The sequence below is a fragment of the Cydia splendana genome, chromosome 11 (genome assembly GCF_910591565.1).
Source record: "Cydia splendana chromosome 11, ilCydSple1.2, whole genome shotgun sequence".
In the NCBI taxonomy this organism is placed as follows: domain Eukaryota; kingdom Metazoa; phylum Arthropoda; class Insecta; order Lepidoptera; family Tortricidae; genus Cydia; species Cydia splendana.
This window is the reverse complement of record NC_085970.1, coordinates 17196183-17221306: the sequence shown is the minus strand read 5'-3', so window position 1 is coordinate 17221306 and position 25124 is coordinate 17196183. Positions and strand designations below refer to the sequence as shown.

General features: G+C 36.4%; 1 protein-coding gene across 1 annotated transcript in view; it reads left to right on the top strand.

Moving 5' to 3' along the window:
• Positions 1–25124, top strand: part of LOC134795168 (neuropeptides capa receptor-like) — an 85866-nt gene that overhangs the window by 34033 nt on the left and 26709 nt on the right. Inside the window, exons 2-3 of the mRNA XM_063766998.1 lie at positions 11185–11275; positions 22411–22610. Of these exons, the coding sequence (XP_063623068.1) occupies positions 11185–11275; positions 22411–22610 (291 nt within the window). The remainder of the gene's footprint in view (positions 1–11184; positions 11276–22410; positions 22611–25124) is intronic.

The following is a 25124-nucleotide window of genomic DNA, read 5'->3' as shown; positions in this document are numbered from 1 at the left end:
ACGGCCCGCCTGATGGTAAGCAGTCACCGTAGCCTATGGACGCCCGCAACTCCAGAGGTGTTACATGCGCGTTGCCGATCTTAAAATAAAAAGTATTAGAGGACGTCTTACACAGATCAACCTAGCCCCAAACTAAGCTAGCTTGTACTATGGGTGCTAGGCAACGATATACATACTTATATAGATAAATACATAGAAAACACCCATGACTCAGGAACAAATATTTGTGTTCATCACACAAAATAATGCCCGGGATTCGAACCCAGGACCATCGGCTTCACAGGCAGGGTCACTACCCACTAGGCCAAACCGGTTATGAAACTAATAACTACGAGTACTACGCGTAAATAATATGTGGCTTTCCATAGAGAAGGGTCCTTATGCACAAAGTCACAGCCAAGAGTGCCAAGTTGCAAACTTAGCGTTGTAGAATCTACTGATCGTACCGATAGGCCAAAAGTATGGTGCCATCTTTTCAGGCGATGGTGCCATACCTTTGGCCTACTCTCGAGTCGATGCTTTTTGACATTTAAAAAATAAGGATCAAAATCAAATGGCGTTCTAAAAGTGTTAATCATTTGTGTCGAAAGATGGCAGTAAATGTACTGACTACATAATTTACTTTGACAATATTTCTCTAGTCTAAATTCTCTTTGCCACTATCAAACGGGCTTTAATTTGGTAAATATCTAGGCTAGATTTTTTATTGCAAAAATCAAATTACATTTTCTAATTAATCCTCTACAGACTGTGACAAGATAAATTATGTTCTTTAACTGAGTTTAAACTTGTGTAACCATTTTATTAAGTTCGTTTAAGAAAATTCCAGCAAGTACCATCGCTCAAACTGTTAACTGTACATCGGTGGACCTTTTGTAATAAGGTCCACTGATGTACAGTTAGGAGTGTTGCTGTTTGTAAAACGGTAATTCGCACCCATCACGCTCCTGTCCCACTTTGAAGGTTGTGACCGTCTCTGCGTCTTTTTGTTCTTGCAAGTCGTGCAAAAACTTAAGAGGCCGTGATCGATTTTAGAGCAGAAATGTGAAATTGATGGATTTGGTCGTTGAAATTGTACACCTTTTGTTACGTAATATCTAAATAGCAAATATTGGTTTCTATTAGCATGTCTTTTCATCTTGGCTTTTAATAATGAGGTCGCGAGCGTGCGTCACCGTCGATTGTTTAAGTATCAAAATTACGTTGAAATTAAGTCGAGTTTCAAAGAAATTGTCACCTGTTTTGAAGTCATTTCTGGAGAAAATTGATTTCGTCTAACTTTCATTTACACTACTTCAAAGTCATAATAACAAAAATGTAGTCTACAAAATTTCGAGTACAGGATATGTGTAATACAAATTTACCATTTTTAGCAGTCCAAACTTTACGAAATTTACAAATAAGATTGTCAAAATCAGTGCTTTACGCGCGTTTACCTAAAATTCCTTCAGAAAAAAAATCATTACTAATTTAGTGAGTCTCTTTTCAAAAAAATGATCTACAAAAGTACAAGATGGGAAGACGTGCGAATAGAAACCAGTACTTGTTATTTCTATTAGGTAGCACAAAGTGTAGAATTTCTTCGTCAAAATCTATCAATTTTACATTTTTGCTACTAAAATCGATAACGGCCTCTTAAGCAAGGTGCGACTGGTCTAAAGGCGATCGTTTACACTAACTTTTTATACTCATCATCATCATATATTTGAGTTAGACTTGTCGGTGGAGCGATTTTCATATATGTCGGCCCTCTGTCTTCTCTTTAACAGTCTGATACGAAACGACGTTGAGTTTTTCCTTTACTTGATCTATGTACGTTCTCCTTAGAACGTTTTATACTGTACCGGTGTGAAACGTTGTTTCATTTCTTCTTAACGACTGCGTTTCTTTAAAGTGCCAGCTAAAATTTTAACTCTGTGAAATTGTCAAAGAGTCAAATATAATTGGGGCCTATACTACGTGTGGGACACCGCGATCGTCAGGAGGTTAATGACCGATGTTCGCAGCACACGTAACGTACGGTCGCAACTCGTCGATTCAAAACACTCCTTTCGGTCGTGGTTTAATTTGTGGCCACTCGTTGCGAATTTCCTACTTTTCGCGCTAGAATCGTAATGTACTAAGTTATTTTAGGCATCTGAGCGGTAAGAGGTTATGACATGATCGTAATAAGTCCATTTTATGCTTTTACTTTTTCTTTTCCCAAAGTTTTTTTTTTAAGTACATAAGGATGGAAAGCTACTTATGCAAAAGATAATGCCCGAATTTAATTTACCTCGCGATAATATTACATTACTCGCTGATCTGCTCGGTTTTCTGATCATCGTATACAATGTAAAGTAATTTTGGATGGATTTGAAACCCCTAAGGGAAAATGGTAACGGGGAAATATCAATATGAAAAAACATAAAGTAGAATGGCACAAAAGGAATAGGTAAGGTGGTGGTACTAGTGCTCGACATGCTAATGTCCAATAGGTGACACCCTGCTGTCACCTCTATTAACAATGACTTAAGTTTTAACATGACATGTACTGGGACCGAGCACCAGTACCACCACATGTAGTTAAATAAATATTACTTTTCAGTTTAGAATAGAATCGCACGACAATTTTCTGTATTAAATTTTTTTTTATGACATCTACTGTCAAAGGCAGTGGCGGGCAACTTTTTCTATGGGGACCAAAAAGTTAAGTTAAGAGATTTTAGAGGAGGGCCAGAATTGCAGCTTAACTACATTTTCATTATTTCGCGGGCCATATATTAATTACTTCGAAGGTCCGGCGGCGGGCCTGATAAAGTCCTTTCGCGGTCCAGAGCTGGCCGGCGGGCCGTAGTTTGCCCACACTGGTCAAAGGAAAACTATTATATAAGCCATCTGAAATCCAGAAATCTTCGCCATCCCGAAACCGGGACGGGTTAAGTAATCTTTACTTAAGGAAATTTAGTCAGGCGTACCGCAAGGGAATGCGGCGGGTCCTCTTCTATTCAACATTCACATAAAATGTGTTATATTCTGATGTGATTCAATGTAAAATCTGTACGTAGAATATTATCACTTATTTACACAATTACAGTAGTTATATCAATAAATAAAATGTAAGGGAAAAATAAAGGGTAAAACTGGCCAGCGGTTAATAACTTAACCTTACATTATCAAAACTACACAACGGGACTTAATCGCGTATTTAAGTTTTAAGATTTACCTCCGACGTTTTATTTCTGCCGAGACGAAAACAGAATTCACAAGGCTTTTCGGTGGAAATATAAATTTGGCAGCAGTAAGCTTGTGAACTTAGTTTTCGTCTCGGCAGAAATATGGCGCCCGAACAGGGACGCCCTCGTAGACAACGTCGGAGGTAAATCTTAACACATTCAATACCACTAAGTGCTACGGGTTACGCTCGTAGCGCGTAGCCACGGTTTCGTCGTATGTAGCGCGTAGTCGCTACGAACAGTGTACCCGACAGTCGGGTTCTTGGTGTTGAATGTGTTAAAACTTAAATACGCGATGAAGTCCCGTTGTGTAGTTTTGATAATGTTTAATAATCGTGAAAGTTTAAATCAGTGTTTAACTTAACCTTATATTAAACATGCGTTTGACGTCAATGTGATAATAGGTTTTCTATCGTCCTCTTATTCCACCTTCTATTCTATTTTAATCAATTACTGCTAATTAAAGAAACCGTTCAACCGCCTACAGTATTGTGGCGTGTTCTTCACTGACGTACGTGTACATATATATACTCGTGATGATCTATAGACAGTAACTTTTGGTAAAAGAAAAGACAAAATAAAACATCAATATATTTGTGTTCAACTCGTATTAATATTCGGAAAAATACAACTATTTAGCAACAGAAAAAATAAACACGTGTAGGAAAAACGCGACTTAAAAATATGCGCCGCATAAATATTTCAGCAAAATTTTTTTTACATTGAATTCTTTACCCAGTTTCCGAACCCCGATATTATATTTTTACATATTTGAACATGACACGATCTAGATTCTAGAACGGCAAAAAATAAGTAAAATTAGCATTTAGGTCGCAGATTCAAAAAGCGGGTTGTGCCGATAAACAACCGAAAAGCCAAAAAATAAATGTGGATATTTTTGTGGCCTCTTTATTTTTATCGCAAAATCTGGTGATTTCAGTTAACACTTGATTAACATTAACAGTTAACAGATGGTTTTGACTTACAAAAGGTAAGGTAAACGTACTGGTGCTCGACGCGGTCCCAGTACATGTGATCTTGAAACTTAAATCATTGTCAATAGAGGTGACAGCAAAGTGTCATATATTGGGCATTAGCATGTCGAGCACTACTACGTTTACCTTATGCATATATCGAAAAGACTGAATGGTGGAATATGGCAATTAAAAAAAATTAAAAAAACATACTCGCGACACTGACCGCGTAACCAACATGCCAATATTGCCAAATCGCTTACGCTCCGTAGGTATTTTATTTACATCACATTAATATATTAATGAAAATGAAAATTCCCTATGCATTTCGTCGTCCTTTTTCACCCTAACTATAATATTATTATCTAAGTGCCGTTCATAGTCTAGTTAAACATTATGCCAGAGATATCAAAATAATTGTATCGTGAGTATTTGTTTAGGACTGGGTCAGACTAATCCCTAGTAATGGACAGGCTGTGTTTTCGATAGTAAGTTTAAGGTGCAGTAGTTTCAGCCGGCAGAGTTTTTAAAAAATCGTAGCCTTTTTAGATGATAAAACGGTTGCCAATAATTTAATAAGCAATCTTGAGGCCTTTCTCTAGTAACTTCATCGATTCGAAACCTGGTTTCTTGACTTGAAAACGTACCATGTTACAATTTTTGCACAACTTACGCTCAGTGAGAGTCAGAGAATTAACTGAATCCACGGGGCCTTAACGTTTGTCAATTTAGTGTTGACTTATCAAGTACATAACTGCAAAGTTTCGCTGTCTATTTATAGACTGACTAGCTTCTGCCCGGGACTTCGTCTGCGTGGGACGATGATGATGATGATTGATAAAAACTATCCTACGTCCTTCCTCGGGTCTCAAACTATCTCCATTTCAATATTCATCTAATTCGGTTCAGCGATTTAAGCGTGAAAAGGTAACAGACCGTAAGAGGTATGGTCTAAAATTATTATAAATATTTGTCGTAGGTAGTTCTATGGCAACACATTTTTATGAATGTATAAAAAACTTAAAAGAACATTTGTATTTATTATATACTTAATTTCTTATTGAACTTGTGGATCGTGCTATTCATGATTGCAGTAGGTAAGTACTGGATGGGATGCGTTTCCACCAGAGTTGGAATGCGATGCGAGGATACGTAGCGATAATCAAAAAAAAAAGGAACATGAAAATTTATTAATAACATTAGGTTACAAGTCAATTACATAAAATTTGAATGTGGAACAATGACGAGAATGTTACCACCAGAGATGTGCGAGGTAGCTGAACGGTGCGAGGATGTGTAGCGACGGTATGTGGTTCTTTTCAAACGAGCGGGGTGCGGTAAGAGGACCTTTTTGGGTCAATTTTCAAATAGGCATTTTTTGCTGTCCCACGGCTAATACTCGAAGTCCATAGGACTAAAAGACTGGGTATGTATATATTTTCATTCAATGTATTATAAGCTTTAAAAAATCATGCACAACTGTACCTAAAATATTTTTTTTCTGACAAAATCGCATTTGAAGTTCCAAAAACGGCGAAAATTGCCGCTTTTTCGCGTGTCCCAGTGGCGGCATAGCGCAATAAAAAAAATCATGACTTTGGATGTAGGCAACGTATTATAAACAACTTTGTATTTTTATAAAGAGCATTTTCTAGAGAATGGATTAAATCATATTGATAAATTAATGCGTTATTTAATAAAACAAGGGAAGCCTTTTTATCGCTGTCCCGCGCGGCACCTGTTTTGTTAAATATACCCCCTTTAATCTTCTTTGTCTATTGAATAACGGTTAGATTAAATTTACGACACAATAGTGCGGTTAGTTGGGCATCGATTGACATCGAATGTGGACGCGGAAACAGTTTAATTTATTTAAAAACAGGTAAGAATCTCTTTCGATATATTTTGGTACGACTACAATGACATTTGTATGGACGCTTAATTCGTTGGTACATAGTTTTTTATTTTATTTTTTATTTTTATTTATTCAAACAAAATGTATACAGTCTGACAGTATAAACCAAATCACTGTACAATTTAGAGTTAACTTATACGCTACGGTACACAACACTTTACAAAAACAGTTTTATAAAATACCACTACCATCCATCGCCTCGCAATACTTCAGACAGATACTACATACACTTGCCCATCGACTTGCAAACAAATCACTTTCAGGAGCCCATGACAGAAGCGCGTTCAGAAATTTTAGAGCGCGAATGAGAGGATATTTTAGGTGTGCTGCAGTACGCGTTGCTGGAACTGCAAGAAGGTTATGGTGTCTAGGCCTAAGTTCCTGCTTGGATAGGAAAGGCACAGAGAGCCTCACTATCTGTGCCACTAGGTCAGGGCAGTCGGAATCTCCGCGCAAAGTTCTACAAGCTACTACCAGAAGATTATGGTTACGCCTCACTTGCAGAGAGTTGAATCCCAGGAATCCTAACAAAAATTTAGTAGGGTATAAAAATGGATAGCACTTATAAACATTTTTGTACAGGAATCTTAGGAATGCCTTCTGTACCTTTTCTAGAAGCAAGGCATGCGTACTTTCAGCGTTGTAATAAAAATGTTTATTTTATAATAATAGTTGCAAATACAGTGTTAAAATATATAGTAAAATAAATAAGTGAATCGGTTGTATTGTGTAGGAAATATCGCTAAAAAATATTATTGGCGACATGTCGCGACATTTATATGGCGACATTTATATGGCTATTTTGACCGTAAAAATGTCGATTGTGACATACAAATGTCGACATAGTGTCATACAGATGTCGAGAAGGTGCCATACAAATGTCGTCAGGGTCTTATAAATGCAACAAAAATAATAAATAGTGGCATATACATGTTGATACTGCCATACAATGTCGAAAAAATGCCTTATACATGTCAAAAGCGCCTTACAAATGGCTAAATAGTGCCATACAAATGTCGATCTTTAAACGTTCATATCTAGCTAACTATAAAAAGTACAGAGGTGCCTCGTACAGTATATTTTTTGTTGTTAAGAACCCTTCCTAAAACGATTATTATAAATCAGATTTTTCAAAAATAAAAAATTGCCATACAAATGTCGAAAAAACACCCTCTTCAAAAATTTACCCTTTAATGTTATTCGCTCGCGTCCGTACCTCGCAGTCGCAACACATTCCTCGCTCACATCCTTCACTTGTTTTCTATGTACAAAAACCTCGCTCCGCTGAGTGTTTCCACTAGAGCTGCGCTGAGCGGCAGTAGGTAAATTAAGTGTTTCTATTGGTTCATGACAAACACATTCCTCGCTAGCTCGGTACGCATCCTTGCACAGCTTTGGTGGGAATGCAGCCTAATTACATGGTTTTACGGTACAGTAATAAAATCTGATTAAATTTTGTTACTATGGCGCCTTACAAAATCCCGCTGGTCACCTTTAAACAATTGTGGGACGAGTATTTGTTTAGGTCGGGACATTGAGGGTCAGAATCTATAGTAATGGATTGATCAGTCCGTGTTTATGTCAAATCGAGTTTAACTGTGTTAGTTCAGACTCGATTGCGACTCAAATTAGGCCGTTCTCGGCGGTGACCCTCGGACTACTTAAGTATTATGTTAGGTTTTGTTGTTGTACCTAGGAGTAAAGACGTAAATTGTAACGTAAATATATATGGTATGTGTCTGTGACTAGTATAATGTAGAGTTGTACCTAGACTGTCACTTTTGTATACTCGTAGAGTAAATATTACGGTACATTGAAAATAAAGGTTATGCTTTCTACAGTTTTTAAAAAGTTGTGTAAATTAACGAAGGCATGTTGAATTATGTATATAATTAAATTAATAGATGACAACTATAAAAATAATGTTGCCATATTTTGATAATGTTTTTTAGAGCATACCTATCTATTATTATATCTATATATGCAATAATGTTCGGTTTAAAGGCGGGATTCCACCAGTGTGCGGCACAAACGGGTCTGTTTCCCAAAAAGTTTAAAGTCATAATGTAGTGTTTGTCAGCATTTTCGTTAGGGCCACTTACACCATCCCTCGAACCCGGGGTTAACCCGTTAAACCTGGAGTTACCATGGTTACCAGTACAATTTGACACTGGATTAACATTATCCGAGGTCTGGACATTATAATTCATTACATTACCAAATCATCCTGTGTTTGTAAAGTTCGAACATAGCCCCAGTACCTACAACGAACGCTTTCACGTGCTACATTTAATCTGATTTCTCCCGTTGTGCACTCTATGCTCCACTTTCATAAACGTGTGCCCTAATTGTGCCCCAGTGTCCCAATTTTAACGCTACAATTTGAGGAAAGGGAGAAAAAGGAACAAGAAAAATTTTAATTACCGTGAGACCGTCTTTTCCTTATGTTTTTTATGGAACCCCGGAAAGGTAATGACGCCGGTGACCTTATGATACCTATTACGTCGATGCCAAGTTGATCGATGATACAGAAAATAACTGATGATCGAACAGAGTTCAACGGACTGTCACAAAATATTCCAATATTATAGACGCGAGACAAAAATGCAGGGTTGCGAAATAAAATTCGCACGTACCTATAGTTATTTAATGATTCTGTTCGAGTAAATTCCGATGCTGACAAATTTGAAGCAAATCGTTCGACAAGCCGGCGCGGAATTACGGAATTTCACGCAATATTCACTCGTTTAGTACAGTCGTCGTCAAAAATATGTTTACACTTTTGCACCTTACTCCTTTGTAATAAGGCGAAAAGTGTAGACATATCTTTGACGTCGACTGTACCCACATCATTTATTGTGCGACGCAATACGCGGATATAAGGTAAACAACTACATACTCACCTACATCACTTCACTTGAGTTCACATCACGAGGCACTTCACAAAAACTAGTTTTGACAGCAAAAACGCAGTAAAACATTTTTTTACAAAGGCATTAATGCCGGTTCAACTTAAAATGAGCTTTTCGTAGAGAGAAATGCATGGAACACAATTTTTGACTCCGTAACTTTGTCTTGTACTAGTTAGGAGGTTAACATATCAAAAGTTTCCGGCCGCAGCCATAGATATAATGTTCCTAAAGACGGAGTCTAAGCCTAGGTTGAAGGTCCTATTTTTCGGTTTTTCACTATCTTGGAAACTCGCCGTCTTAGCGACATTCAACTTACACAAAACGAAAGGTGATTAAATTTCCTACAAGTTTATTTTCATCAAGTTTTTCGATGTCTTGAATAGTTTTTGAGGTCTCTTGATAGTTTATTTAGGGCTCTCGATTTTATCTTGATATCTACGTCAGTAAAGCTACTAGGCCGTTTTTGGTATCATTTTCATAGAAATCGGGAGTGTTATAATCGGCAAATTCATTTATGGTATCACATTGACACCATTCCGAAATAACAACATTATAAATTTTATACAAATACTATTAATATAATATATAATAGACTTTAATATATAAAATACGCATTTTCTGTTTTATTTAACTCTCAGCGAGCTTACAAATATCCATCATCAAGCAATTCCAAAAATAATTTAATATGTAGCTATGTAGCTTTACGTGTATTGCTTGTATAACACTGGGTGTCGATAATTAAGACACCTGAACACTTTTAGATAAACAATCGTTTATTGTTATCACCAGCACAATATGAACAATCAGACAAATCCAATAATATCTCTCTCACATCAAAAACCGCCAAAAAGCCCCCTCTTGACAGCTTAGAAACGTCAGATCAATGACAGTTATTTATTTTTAGGTCCAAATCAAACTGTCATATCTTTACTACGAAATTAGCCAAGTTAATAGAGTCTGGCTACTGAAATATTAATATTACACAAATGTTTGGCGGGAAATTCAAATAATCTTGGGCTGGTCACACTTTGTGTAGTAGGAATTATAGTTTTGATACTAGAAAATATTTTTGATTTTCTGTGCACACGTAAGGTACCTAAAGATATAAGTTCAATATACTACGTTGACGTGCACTCAAAGTCAGCTCACATAATTTCTACCACTATGTAAAGTACAGTCGACGATAAACACATAATTATGTTAACACTTTCTCACCATATACCATTCTTCTTCCTCGTTACCTCAATGCTGAGGATCGCGACCACATGCAACACGTCTCCATTGATTGCGGTCATAAGCCAAGTGGACCGCACGGTGCAGGCTGCCGCCACTCGTCTTCTTCATGGCGTCAGACCATCTCTTACGAGCCCCACCTACCACCCACCACCATATACCATTATAATAATTACACCTATAATATGTCTGGTCAACTTTACTGCCCCACCTGCGATAGAATTTTTAAAAGTAAGTTCGGCTTTGCAAGCCACATTCGAGCTCACGCTCGTAACTAGCTAGGGTCGCCGTTGCCGATTACGGCATGGATAGCTATATACCATTGTAACAAGGCGAAAAATTAAATGTAGTGTAATTAAGACCTAGCTCGATTGATAATACCGTAATATTAATCCATCAAAAAAAAAAATACATAAGTACTATGCCAAATATGCTAAATGCTAAGTATCAACATATTTATAGAGCACCAACCTCTTAATTTGTTTACATTTGTTTAGGAGTTGTAAACATTGCAGTTTTTTGTTATACAACGCTACACGTCGACTTCGCACATTGTCGTAATTATTTACGAGCTTAAATAATAGTTTGCGAACCTCACTCAGTATATACATTATTAATATTATTTAAAATATACCCCTTATAAACCGCAAAGAATTTGAATGAATGACATAAATTGACAACTGACTATTAGCTTTTTTTTTAAATCATAGACAATTGGTGATACAACAACGAAATATCTGTCAACAATTTTTGGCTAGCCAGACTCTATGAATTTTAATCGGTTAAAACCACAAAACAAAGAAGAGCGCAGCGCGCTCATTCTTTCTACCGTGGTTAAAACAAACATACATTTAAAATAATTCTTTGGATTTTTGTATAGAACCTTACACTTGTGCATGTAAGCTTCCTCCTAAAATGTTTGTGTTTTGTTGCAGGTCTGCCAAACGACTTGTCAGTCTACTGGCACCAGTATCCTTACAGCCTGGGCATCGTGTTCTGCAAGCTGCGCGCATTTATATCTGAAGCGTAAGTAACTAACCCCCTTCTTCATAATAGTTAGGGAGGCGAGGTAGCTAAATGGCGTAATTCAACGGCGCCGTCGAGACCTATCAAAATCGAAAGATAAAATAATTTCGAAAAGAAAAGCTCGTATGGCAAAAACCATTTTAGCGGTGGGTTTGGCGTGTACGGTTTTTCAAAAATGTTAAAAAAAACAGTTACTTGGGCATTCTCGAGCGCGTCAGATATTCATACTACGTATGCCCCGAGTGCCTCTGATAACAACGGTATACTAATCTGCCGGTTTGCGTGGTGGGGAAAGGCATATAAAGTAGTCAAAAATGCAAAAAAAAAAAATTACTCGAGCGCGTCAGATTTTCGGAAGGGGTGTTAAGTAGGCCCCAAGGAAGCTTCCTTTAAAAAAACTGACGATTTCGGCGTGACGATAAGTTACGATGAATTTTTGAAAATGCAAAAAAAAAAAGTTTTTTTGAAATACTCGAGCGCGTCAGATTTTCATAGGGGAGGTTTATCTCGGTATCCTGAAAGCATATTTTTTTAATCTGACAAAAATGTTGGTGGGTTCTCTTAATCTGACCGAATTTTATGATGCTTCAAGTCAAAAAGTTTTAACTTTGGACAAAAATGTAAAGAGACCTTTTTTGTGTAAAATAAAATTACCTTTTTTGTTTATTTAAACTTTTTTTTGTAAAATGTATCGTTCGCGACTTATATGCCGCAACGCGTTCCTAGGAAGACGAAATGGCTCCTCCACACTTCCGGTCATGCGGAAACCGGCAGATTTTGTATTTTTAGTAAGTTTTAGATTATATTCTTCAAAATAAAAAATAAAAAAATCGCGCTCGAGAATGCCGGATTAACGTTTTTTTTTTACAAGTTCGCGACCCTATAACTCGGCGGCGTCAAGGACTTATCGTCAGATTAGTTAAATTTAGTCTTTAAACACTAAAATCAACCCCCAATATCTTAATCTGAGGCGCTCGAGTATTTCACTCTATCCATTTTTTTTTACTAATCTGATCCTCTATCCTAGGCGCGCGTCACTACATATAGAGCTAAATACTTTACAAGGTTGTTCTATTAGGTCTAAGGTATCTCTCATATCTTAAACTGCCACGCTCGAGTATTGCCGAAAATTCCCCTATTCGCCTCCCTAACTATAAAATTTCATAAGCATCAATTACTCAATTTATGCTTCATCCCTTTCTTACAAATAGGTACATAAGTCAATGACAAATAAAGACAAAGGATTGTAGTGCGTTTATGAATAAATAAATAAATAATAAATATTAGGGGACATTACACAGATCAAACCTAGCCCCAAACTAAGCAAAGCTTGTACTATGGGTACTAGGCGACGATATACATACTTGTATAGATAAATACATACTTATATACATAGAAAACAACCATGACTCAGGAACAAATATTAGTGTTCATCACACAAATAAATGCCCTTACTGGGATTCGAACCCAGGACCATCGGCTTAGCAGACAGGGTCACTATCCACAAGGCCAGACCGGTCGTCAATAACGCCTTAAGTATCTAGATCTAGGCAAATGATGATGATGATGATGATGATGATGACTACTAAACTCCTGGGGCCCAGTGACGTACTTTTTTCAAACTTTTAACTTTAGCACTGTATATGTACAGTCACCTGCAATAATATGTTACACAACGAAGGCCGCTAAAATATCTGCCACGATCTTATTTGTAGAGCCATAAGAGTGTGTCACATATTTTTGCAGCCTTCGAAGAGTAACATATTATTGCAGGTGACTGTACCATCGCCCCCACTGTTAACCAATAGACCGAACCGATGGACAGTAAAGAGTGTTCCTGTTTGTACAGAGTACTAGTACAAATCCAATGTATCTTTATGACATGGTGCCTCCCGAGGTAAGAAAGACAACCGCAACAGAAATCCGCAGTGTCAGGAATCCCAGAAAGGTGATTCGACTGGTGTAAATCTGGTGTAAATAATTTAACGATAAATGTTTTAGGGGACAGAAAGCGTCCAAGAAGATTCTCTAGCATACGGCTCAAAAGAATTTTTAAGCTGACCGAAAGAGTTAAAAATAAATTCGATATTTCTTATTAAAAGTTGCAGAGTTTCTTAAAAAAAAATGCAGTCTGATGGTGTTTTAAGTACAGAAGAGGAACCAAACGTTAAAAACTTTGTTTATTAAAAAATATTTACACCTATTTAACGGTTTGTTTATCAGTTTTTAAGTTTATTCTTCCGCCATTTTACTTTACTTTTAATTCTTTTCTTATATAAATACTTTTTGACAAAATTAATAACAGACGAAAAAATAACTGTAAAGTTACACAGGTAACAATACGATATGTACCCTATACAGGGCAATTCGAACTTACACTGACATTATAATAATATTCGAATCACGTTGTTTCTTTATAGTGCGTTTCGCTTGCGCCAATACATGTACGGACAAGTACGAGCCAAATGCACGATAATTGAACGACATCGGTTAGATGTTATTCTGATAACAGTGTACGTTCGAACTGGCCTGTTAGAAGCCGTAAGAAATTTGAATAGGATTAAGTTTGAGTGTCTTGGACCTTTTTCACGAGAAAAATATTCAAATTAAACCATCCTGGAGACGAACAAAATATTGACGCGTTTCATTCGTTAAGCCTACCTTGTTTTTTTTTTTAGGGTTCCGTACCCGAAGGGTAAAAACGGGACCCTATTACTAAGACTCCGCTGTCCGTCTATCTGTCACCAGGCTGTATCTCATGAACCGTGTTAGCTAGGCAGTTGAAATTTTGTTAGCTAGGCAGTTGCTGCTATAGCAGCAACTGCCTAGCTATGATATATTATACAGATATGACAGGCTATAGCCTATAACAACAAATATGTAGTAAAAACAGAATAAAATAAATATTCAAGTGGCTCCCATACAACAAACGTGATTATTTTTGCCGTTTTTTTCGTAATGGAACCCTTCGTGCGCGAGTCCGACTCGCACTTGGCCGGTTTATATTACACACTTTTATTTAGCTTCACCGCATAAGAATATTCCTTGTATTATATAACTTAAATTTGAACCACTTCCTGGTCTCTGATTGAGCTGAAATTTGGTATATGTACTTCAGTATATCCGATGACAATGCAATAATATGCAAAAAATACTACCTAGGTACCTACCTACTTAATCTTTCTGGTTTGACCCATTGGTTGACAGGTAGAGAATGCCTTAAGGCATTAAGTCCGCCATTTGTACCTTCATGTATTATGCAATAAAGTTTAAAATAAATAAATAAAAATTAAGCTGATCTGATGATGCAGTCGGAAGATAGCCAAAGGAACTGTTCGATGTAAAAGCATACACAATGAGTTTAGGCTCATTAGAAAGATACCGAGAGGAACTTGATGACCATGCAAATGAGAGAAAATACAGTCGGCAAAAAAAGTGTGTACCAAAACTTATATGTATTCGATGGTTACTTGTTCGTTCGTTAAAATAGATTTTAAAACAATGCTTGTGATACTTAGATAAATTAAAGGATCCTGACGCTCCTTGTCTTGATTTTCAAACATTAATAAATGATCTTAAAGAGGTTAGTTTATCATTAATTAAGTGTAATTAATCATGTCAAGTGTAACCACAAACGTAATGTTAATGTTTGCTCCAAGTCCAAGTCAATCATTCATGAAAATATGTTATTCTGGGTGTTAGGAGATTAATGAATTAGGTGAAACCTGGGGTTATTTAGATGGAAATGATTTATTACGATTTGCGAAAATTATTCCGCGATATTATGATTGTCCTAGGTTAAATGCTGTGGTAAAAATTAATTAATGCCTGTGTAGAATAAAATAGTATAAATTGTGCTCAGTTGTGGTCCGAATGGTCACAGTCGAACATAATTAGGTTACTTTCCTAACCCTGCAAAGTTGGTGAAGCACTCAAAGTATTAGGTACTTAGTATTATAGTAAAGTACTACCTAGTAGCAAGCTTAGGCACTAGTGCGTGATGTGAAAACTTAAAGCAATGACATGGTTGTGACAAAAATGTGAAGGTTTGTGGATTCCAACTAGGGTTGCCAACTTTTTTTTGATGGAATATAGTATTTTCCAGAATAAGGCATCAAAAATATAGTTCATTTCAAAAAAATATAGTACTTTTAGATAAAATACTGAACATGAGTGTAATATACGTTTAATCGGAAATAAAGTATTTTAGCGTACTATATATTTTTCCAAAAGTATATAGTACAGAGAGCCAAAATATAGTACGGTTGGCAACCCTAATTCCAACTAGGTCTATGCAATCAAGTACCTCAATGTGGCCAAACTCACCAGGCCGACGCATGTATAAAAAAGAAAATAGATTTTCTCTAAAATACCAACTTATTCAACCAAAACGTTGGAGAGTAAATAATTGAGGCGTTAGTAGCCTTTTATTACAGATTTTCTTTGCATACTAAACTAGGTAAATCCAATTCGATCCCGAGCAAGCATTAGAGATGGATTCTGTATTAACAATTTCAAATATTATGATACGACCTTGGGTCGGGTCAAGTGGCCTGGTCGAGTAATGCTGGATATGTATGGATGCTTAACTGAAGCTCCTGATTACATTACATCAGCAGCAGCACCAATCAGCGGGAGCCACTATAGTAGAGGGGCCAGCGAAAGAAAAGTCTTCTAGAAATCTATTTTCGCTCATGTCGTCTCGGATATGGGTGAATATGGTATCGATGCCTTCAGTGTAATGCCCTGAACACAAATATATGAGATGACAAGCGCGAAAGTGGTGGGGGTAGTTGCTGTGACGTCATAAAGTCTGTAGTACAAACTTTTTTTATTTTTGTTTAAACATACCATGTGGGGTACCAAATGAAGGGTGAGTAGATCACAAATATATAACATACTGTAACATTTTCAAAACTTGGTCTAACAAATTATTAGAAAACGTGCAAAAAAATCACAATCCACAGTTTCTAAGGGCGTCAGCTAGCGGAGCGGGTGAGGGGGTTAACGAAAAATAATACCTATGAGCGTTGCTAACTGGCGCTGAAGCCTGCGACGGGTTTTACCTACAATGGCCCGCTCGTCGCACTCCCGCCATCTATAAGCGGATGCCCTAACGGTGATTGGTCGTCACGGTCAAGGTCGAATCAAAACAAGATGAAAACTAATATGAAGTTGTTGATACAGAATTACAGAATCGGCCTACGGGTTAATGACCTCATTTCAGGCTGTGAAAAAAGCAATCTAAGATGAAATTGGAAGGCTTTGTTTACGTTTAAGTCCGGGAATCTCTTCCGGTACCTTATTATGGTCATTAGGATTGTATTTCAGGTTTTGATATATAAATAGGAAAAGCAACTTTATATGAAAGCTGTACGGGTGGTTTTTGTATAAGCGAGTTGGCGTTATTAGGTAGTTAGCGATGAATCAGAATGATAATGATGTCTAAAGTCGTTTGTTAGTGTTAAGTATAGAAGATTTCTTAAAGAGTTTTTTTCCAACAGATTGGGAGGTAGTTGTTAGTGCGGAGGGCGCCGTGGTGGAATGACATCGATCCCAGTGCGCCCTCACGAGCGGCAAAGAGGGTGAAACGCCGGAGTGGGTTTAGTGGGTTAGGGCCAAATTCTCCCCCCCTCTCGCCAAGAGAGGGATAAGGAGCGGCGAGTCCCACACACCGTGCGTAAATGCATTTCCACTCCGTAAAAAAAAAGGTAGTTGTTAGTGATTTAATGGGAACTTTGAAAACGTATACTGGATTAGGTATACGTAGTTTGTTCCAGTTCATAAAGTCTGTATTTTTAAAATTCTCATATACATACAAGGCTGTGTGTGTACGAGTAATAATTACACACTACATACGTACGTACCTAAAGATGTGTTTGTTGTTAAGATGGGAGGTACCTACGCTCTTTTTGAAGGTTTGAAGTTTGTATCAGTCCAGAAATACCGCGATCTAATCTTATCGCGGATTGGACAAACGGGAAACGGGTTAGAGATTCACTAGATATGAAATAGTAAAGATATCAATACTATGAAGTATTTGAACAAATTAAATTATTTTTCAGAAAATATTGCACTGGAGGCCTTGGTCACTTTTTCTTAGTATATGACATTTATTTCAGTTTAGTAAAGATATCGTCGGTGCGAATAAAAAAATCGCCATGTATTTTTAGCTACTTTTCAGGAGACAAAAAAAAACTGTTTATTTTCCTGTTTGTAATATATTTGTTGCACCTGTTTTTTTTTTCTGGTAGATCAATGGTTTTTACCTGATACTTATGAAGAAATAAACAGTTTTTTTCGTATTTTTTTACAATATTAATTATTTTAACCGGAATTTTGCTACATAACGACTTAAATTTGATTCACTTAAAATCGTCATGTGTAAAGTTTACACATAAGTAGCGATTTATTGCCAAAGTAGTACGAGAAAATGATACATAGCGGATTTTAGGGTCAATAAATCGCCATGTGCAACGTAATCGCCATCACCCTCGACGGAAAACGAGGCATTTAATTTCGTTATGTGCTAAAAAAATCACATAGCTATTTTTTTGTACAAATTTTGTTAGTTATTTTCAAAACTAATAAAGATATAAAAAAAATATTTATATAGGTCGACGGGAAACTGAAAAAGGAATTAAAATATGCCAAAATCAAAAAATCCTAAAAAAACACATAGCGATTTTTTTATTCGCGCCGACGATATGTGACGTTCCACGGCAAAAGGTACCTTATTGCGGCTGGCGCCGCGATTCGGGAAATGAATTAGAGATTCACTAGATATGAAATAGTAAAGATATGTAACGCTAGTTAATCTCTAATTCATTTCCCGAATCGCGCCGAAAAGCGGCGCACGGAGCGGCGATCGGCAAATCAAGGCCATATACTGAACAAATGCATGTATTCAAACGACCGTATATTGCCGCGCACCGCTTCCGTTCAGTTCGTGGCCTTAATCTGGGCCTAATTCCCGCTATACATGGACACATTTCAGATTTGTTAGCTAAAGCCGTGGCCATTGTAAACGGTAAAAGCTTTAATATATTTAGTAGCCATATTCAACGCGAAGATTGATGATATCGGTCATTTTTATAAAATGTCAGCCGTTATGTTTAATTACTGCTACCTCTTGATAAATTCGACCGCCGACTATATTTTAGAACGACCATTTATTTTATTTATGAGCCTTTCAGCGGGCTTTGTTATTACAGCATAATGTGGCTACAAAAATGGTAATCATTACTTAACAGTGTCACTTTTAAGAAGGCTAACGCAAAATTGTAGTATTATATTAAATTTTTCCACGTTTAATCAAGGTTAAATGACTTTAAAAAAGTCGGACTCGCCCACCGAGGGTTCCGTACTTTTTAATATTTGTTGTTATGGCGGCAACAGAAATACATCATCTGTGAAATTTTCAACTATGTAGCTATCACGGTTCATGAGATTACAGCTTGTTGACAGACAGACAGACAGACGGCGGACAGTTGTCTTAGTAATAGTTAGTTTGGGTACGGAACCCTAAAAATTGACACGGAAACTAGAATAATATTTTCAAGGGCAACCAAAATCTAAGGTTGAAGTGGGCTTGATAAAAAAAAACATGATAAAATATCAAATTTTCATTTATTCCCAGTTGTAAATATATTGTTAACATGCGTACTACGAGTATAACAGTACCTATAATTTTAGTATTAAATAGCTAGCGATATTGTCGAGGGATCTGACCAGCATAATTTTAAACATTAAAGGGTTAAAACCCCTTTTTGTCTCCAAATTTCCTGGCTTTACGTCGCCTCTTAACAAACAACGACATTAATTATTTGTGGCTTTGTTACCGGGCCATATTAAAATATTCTGGTAATGCTGGCTCATATCACTTATAATTACCTACTGTTGTATCCACATATTTCGCGTTTATGGCGCAAATAGAATCTTCATTATTAAATTTTTGTTTAAGTCAATAATCTCCGAGCTTTTATACGATGTTCAGCTGTCACATTATGAAAAAGAATTTATATTAACGCAGCTGACGGCGGCTTTTTACAAGACTTTTAATACGGAGTCTCACGTCTACGAGATTTACTTGTCAAGTACGAATATATTGTCAAATGGAAATTAAATGAATGTAGAAAGTACCTAGGCTTTAATGGAAAACCTAGGGCAATAAACCACATTATATGCTAAATTTACATACTCATACATTAAAGCAGTCGATGACGAATGACGAAAGGATTGTAAAAGTCCCGAGAAAATTGAAGTTGTCATAACTAAAAATTTCTTTTGACAATAAAATATCGAATTTTACAAAAAAACAAGATATCATTTAATACCCAAATTACTATGTGCATATTATATTTGAAGCAAGCAAGGGGGTCGATTCTGACTTGACAATCTGATATGGTTTTGATACGACTTTGGCGATCGTCTTGGTGATTGGCGCGCATCTCTTTCTGAACTATCACTTCATTTCGCATCAACCCGAGCTATCTTCTAGGTCGTATCAAAATCATAAGATCAAATCCGGAACGAGTAGTAACTTATGGGATTTATTGCAGGAGGAGTATTTTAATTGTAATCAATTTGTTTTGGATACGATCAGGCAGTGGCAAAAGCGTCATTTCTGGTTGAAAAAACGTCACTTTTGACATTGACAGATCATATCCATAATAATCCCGATCAAATTTGACACTTACAGATCATATCTACAACAAATCCAGATCAAATTATTACACATGAGTGTATGTAGTGATGTGCCTGACTCCTGTCAAACACTATTTATAGTACCTAGTTCATATTAGCTCCGCTAGTACTATTATTTATTCTGTGCTGGCGGTGTCGTTTATTTTGTTGTCAACCGAACGAGGGATTTATTCACAGATTTGTCCGGCTTACGGTTAATGCTGCAGCCAGTAGCTTATCAGGCCTATTCGGATTTCGAGATAATCACAAGATCTCCTCCTAATCGCGGAGACGTCAAATTTGACATATCTATCTTACAAATATCTTTAAATTATCCGTATCGTAACTTGCTGAAGTCTAGTAGAAATCTAATTCATTTTCCGAATCGAGCCGTATGTAGTGAATAATGGATACCTATTAGAATTTTAATAGTAGTTTATGTGATTACTACATTAAAATACGAGTGTGGTTTTATGAAACGAGCCGGAAACGAGTGTTTCATTGCCAAATTATGTACAGTTGTATACACTGATTTAATTACACCCATATTTATTATAAGTCCTCTATGGTGTGTTCAGAAAACGCATTTTAGGACTGCCATTGGGGCATTTGATCATTTGATCACACAATTAAAAAAACGTCATCTCTCACAACAGTAAAATTCCTTATAGTTTTTAGAGACGTTTGTTTGTAACTATTAAATCGATAACGACGTTATTAATAAATAAATAACTAATAAGTATTAGTGCATTAACCTGTGAATGTATAATGTCAAAACAATATTTAACTCAACAATTAAATTTCAGATTTTTTAAGGGACTACCCACGCCAATGACTTCGATCTGAATTCCTTAGTTTTCTAATGCTTTTTGTAGCTTATTATATTAACAACAACGGCTTTAAGCAATATAGTATCCCATATTTACTTCAAAGTTCATTGTCTTCGAGATATTTGGTATCAAAGTTGAACAATTTTAGGTTAAAAAACTGGTTTTCTGGCCATAACTTTTGTGTTAATTAGTATAAAATTAAAACTCTGGACACGTTTTTCGAGACGTCAAAGACGAACCCAAATATGTAGATTTCGTACATGTAAGATCCTTCACTGCAAACTAGATACGAAAAAAGTGTTTTTTTTTAGCAATGTTTAAAAAATTCATAAAAAAATAAGTATTCATTTCTTTCAAAATCCGGTGGACAAAACCGGAGATAAAAGATTGAAAAACCGATAACTGTTTGTCTTATAATTCTATCTGTAGTGCAAAAAAAGGAGATACGATTCAAATCTTGTCAAAAATCGATGAAAACCTCGGGTAACCCCTTTTAGTAAGCCCCATGATGTTACAAGTATCTAATCAAGCGTTGAAATTCAAGTGAGAAAAACAGAAGTCAGATTAAAGTAATAATAGATCTTCATCTGACTACTACTGGTAAATCAATTTGTCCAAAACATAGCACGCAAAGTTTGGTAAACCTTTTACTTTGATGGAAAATTAATGATTTCTAACTCGCGAGTCAATCTTAAAACATCTTATGATGCCATGCTAAATGAGGTTAGTTTAGATATAGTCTGTATCTTTAGGTATTTAAATAAAAGTAAACAAACAATTTGTAAATTTTCGGGTAGTTGTAACATTTATTGGTTACCGACCAATTACAAAACCGCCTGGATCAGTCACTGAACGACCTGACTTTAACCTACATTATTTGATCGTGTAATGTTTTCATCTACCCTCAACTGGTTTAAGGAGCCATATGAGGGTAGATTTTGTTTACTTTTATTTAAATACCTAAGGATACAGAGTATAGGTTGAGGTTAGGTTAAATCCAACCAAAATAAAAGAAAAATATCAATGATTTATCTTGTTTCTTTGATTACTATCCCTACTACTTACTATTATCCCTACTACTATCCCTACTACTTACTATCCCTACTACTTACTATCCCTACTACTTACTATTATAAATGTGAAATAACTCGGACTGTCTGTTACCTCTTCCTTCACGCTTCTACCGCTGAACCGATTTAGATGAAAATTGTTTAAGGCCCGAAGGCTATAGAATAGTTTATACCAATCTTCATCTTCATCCTATGCAGACGAAGTCGTGGGCAGAAGCTATTTATTAAATAAATTCGTAAATTTTGAGCGATTTTTACTGTCGTGACTCACGGAGTTATTAACACCATTATCGACAAATAAAAATTTGGGTTCCGTATCTCAAAAGCAAAACGGAAGCCTTTTAGGATCACTCGTGCGTCTGTCTGTCCGTCTGTCACAGCCTATTTTCTACAAAAATACTGGACCAATTAAGTTGAAATTTGGTACACATATGTAAATTTGTGACCCAAAGACGTCCATGTAAACAAATGAATGGAGCCACTTTTGGGGGGTACATTAGAAAATTAAAAGTGTTTAGTTTTTCACGTTATTCTCTTTTTTCTCTTTCAGAGCCACCTACGTGTCCGTGCTGACAATCTCCGCGTTCTCCCTGGAGCGCTACCTGGCCATATGCCAGCCTCTGCACCTGTATGCCATGGCGGGACTAACGCGGGCCTCGAGAATTATCCTGGTTCTGTGGATCATCTCTGCGATTTGCGCCACGCCCCTTGCGGTTTACACGGACATTAGCTACAGGGATTATCCACCAAGTAAGGCCCATCTTGCAACATTCCACTAACCCGGGGTTAACCGGTTAAACCTGGAGTTACCATGGTTACCAGTACAATTTGACACTGGGTTATCGGTTTAACCGCTTAACCCCGGGTTAAAAGGATGGTGCAAGTCTCTTTTGGTTGGGCTTAATTTAAAAAAATTGAAGATTTATGTTTTTTGTCTTTTAGGTACTTAACTTGTATTGTATGTACTAGGTACCTATGTAACAGAACTATTAGGATAAATCTTGCAATTTTAATTTAACCCACTTCCCGGTTTCCGATGAAGCTGAAAATTTGCATACTTCTGTAAGTCGGGTGACAATGCAATATTATGGTACCATGGAGCTAATCTGATGATGGAGACAGTTGGTGGCCATAGGAACTCCGTGATAAAATAACGCAGCCTAATTGTGTTTGGGGTTTTACGAATTGTCTCGATGAGTATTAGTTGTCTGTGGAAAAAAAGTACAGTTAGCGATTAAATCTTGTACCAAAAATGATTTTTTTTTCATAATTACTTAAATGTTACAATTCTGTATAAATTAATGTGTTAAACATTCAAAAAATGTCTACAAACATATTACGTGACAGCTACTTCATAATATTATTATAAAAATTAACTATTCGAGGCGAGAGAGAGAGACGTTGAGATATTAAAGTAGCTCCCTTTAGAGATTAGCTGTCCTGTAACTGACTAACACCCACACAGAGTCCTTTTATAATAAGAAGAAATATATGCTTCTACTTATATTTAGCTACACCCACGGGACCATTAGCTGCCTGACATTTACTTGTATTTGCTTGTATTTACGTTTTTCAGTAAGTAAAGAGTTATCAACAGTAGAGATAAATCAATATCAATTCAGTCTTTTTGAAAGCAATATGTACAGACGGTTTATTATAATGTATGGTGTATGGCAATAAACTTCCCCCTAAAGTATCGCATCGCAAACTATTTCACTCAAATTATCATCTGGCAAAAAACATTTGTCAAAACAAGCTCTCAATTTTACAGTTAGCAAAATTATTTTTTGTCGAGCGACTTTATGCGCCCCAAGTAAAACCCACCTTGGGTTTTGCTGCTGTTTCGCTGCTTGTTTTTTTGTCTTTAACTACAAGAAATATTTACCTAGTAACAAGTATTTATCAAGTGAGTTATTAAGACTCTCATTTAAGCAAAAAATATCCAATGCAAAGAAGACATTTTCAATTACTGATTCAATTAACTTAAAAATTTCCACCTAATGAATTAATAATCCAGAAACACCGTCGAAATTAGGATAAAATGGTCAGAAATTTGAGAAAAATGCTTGATTACAGGCCATGTCTCACCAATCCCCGGTCCCTTGAGATTAAATTTGTTAAAATAAGTCGTAGTTTAACTTTTCGATACCTATATAAAGTCACCACTGGAATTACGACCTTATGTATACGGGAAAAGGTTTAAGTGCGTAATGGGTGTACTAAGGATTCATATTCTTTCGTAACAAGTGATTAGGTATAGTTGAGGATAAATATTTTTTTTATGCCTGTTTGAATATTTTATATTCTGAGGACACTGTCATTACAGATATCGACCTATTCCCAAAGGCTTTAGAATTGGTTCTAAGCAAACGTATCCACAATTTATGTAACCTGATACAATATATATAATTATGTATTATATGTGTCAGGTAACATAGTTGATATAGGATGGATATAAGTAGAGTAGCTCAAAAAAACCGGCCAAGTGCGAGTCGGACTCGCCCACCGAGGGTTCCGTACTTTTTAGTATTTGTTGTTATAGCGGCAACAGAAATAGATCATCTGTGAAAATTTCAACTGCCTAGCTATCACGGTTCATGAGATACAGCCTGGTGACAGACGGACGGATGGACGGACGGACGGACGGACGACGGACAGCGAATTCTTAGTAATAGGGTCCCGTTTTTACTCTTTGGCTACGGAACCCTAAAAACGGCAAAAAATCACGTTTGTTGTATGGGAGCCCCACTTAAATATTAATTTTATTCTGTTTTTAGTATTTGTTGTTATAGCGGCAACAGAAATACATCATCTGTATAAATTTCAACTGTCTATCACGGTTCATGAGATACAGCCTGATGACAGACAGACAGACGGACAGTGGAGTCTTAGCAATACGGTCCCGTTTTTACCTTTGGGTACGGAACCCTAAAAACTTGAATGAAAAATGAAATGAAATAAAAATGAAATGTAAAAATGTTTATTGTGTTAAACAGTACAATTTGAATACAATTAGATTTGAGTCCTCCTTGTAAGTATATGTAGGTATACCTGTATCAGGAGAACCCGCGAACCAGGAGAAGGCTAACTGTGTTCTAATAATTTGATATAATTTTCATATTATTTTGAAAAAACCTTGACCGTGAGCACCATCAATTAACGGTTTACGCTGATTGGTCCTATACGAGTATATTAGTGCTAATGTTATGGAATCAGAAGTCGGACTACGAGCCGTCCTACAAACAGCTAAACGTTAGGACGGCT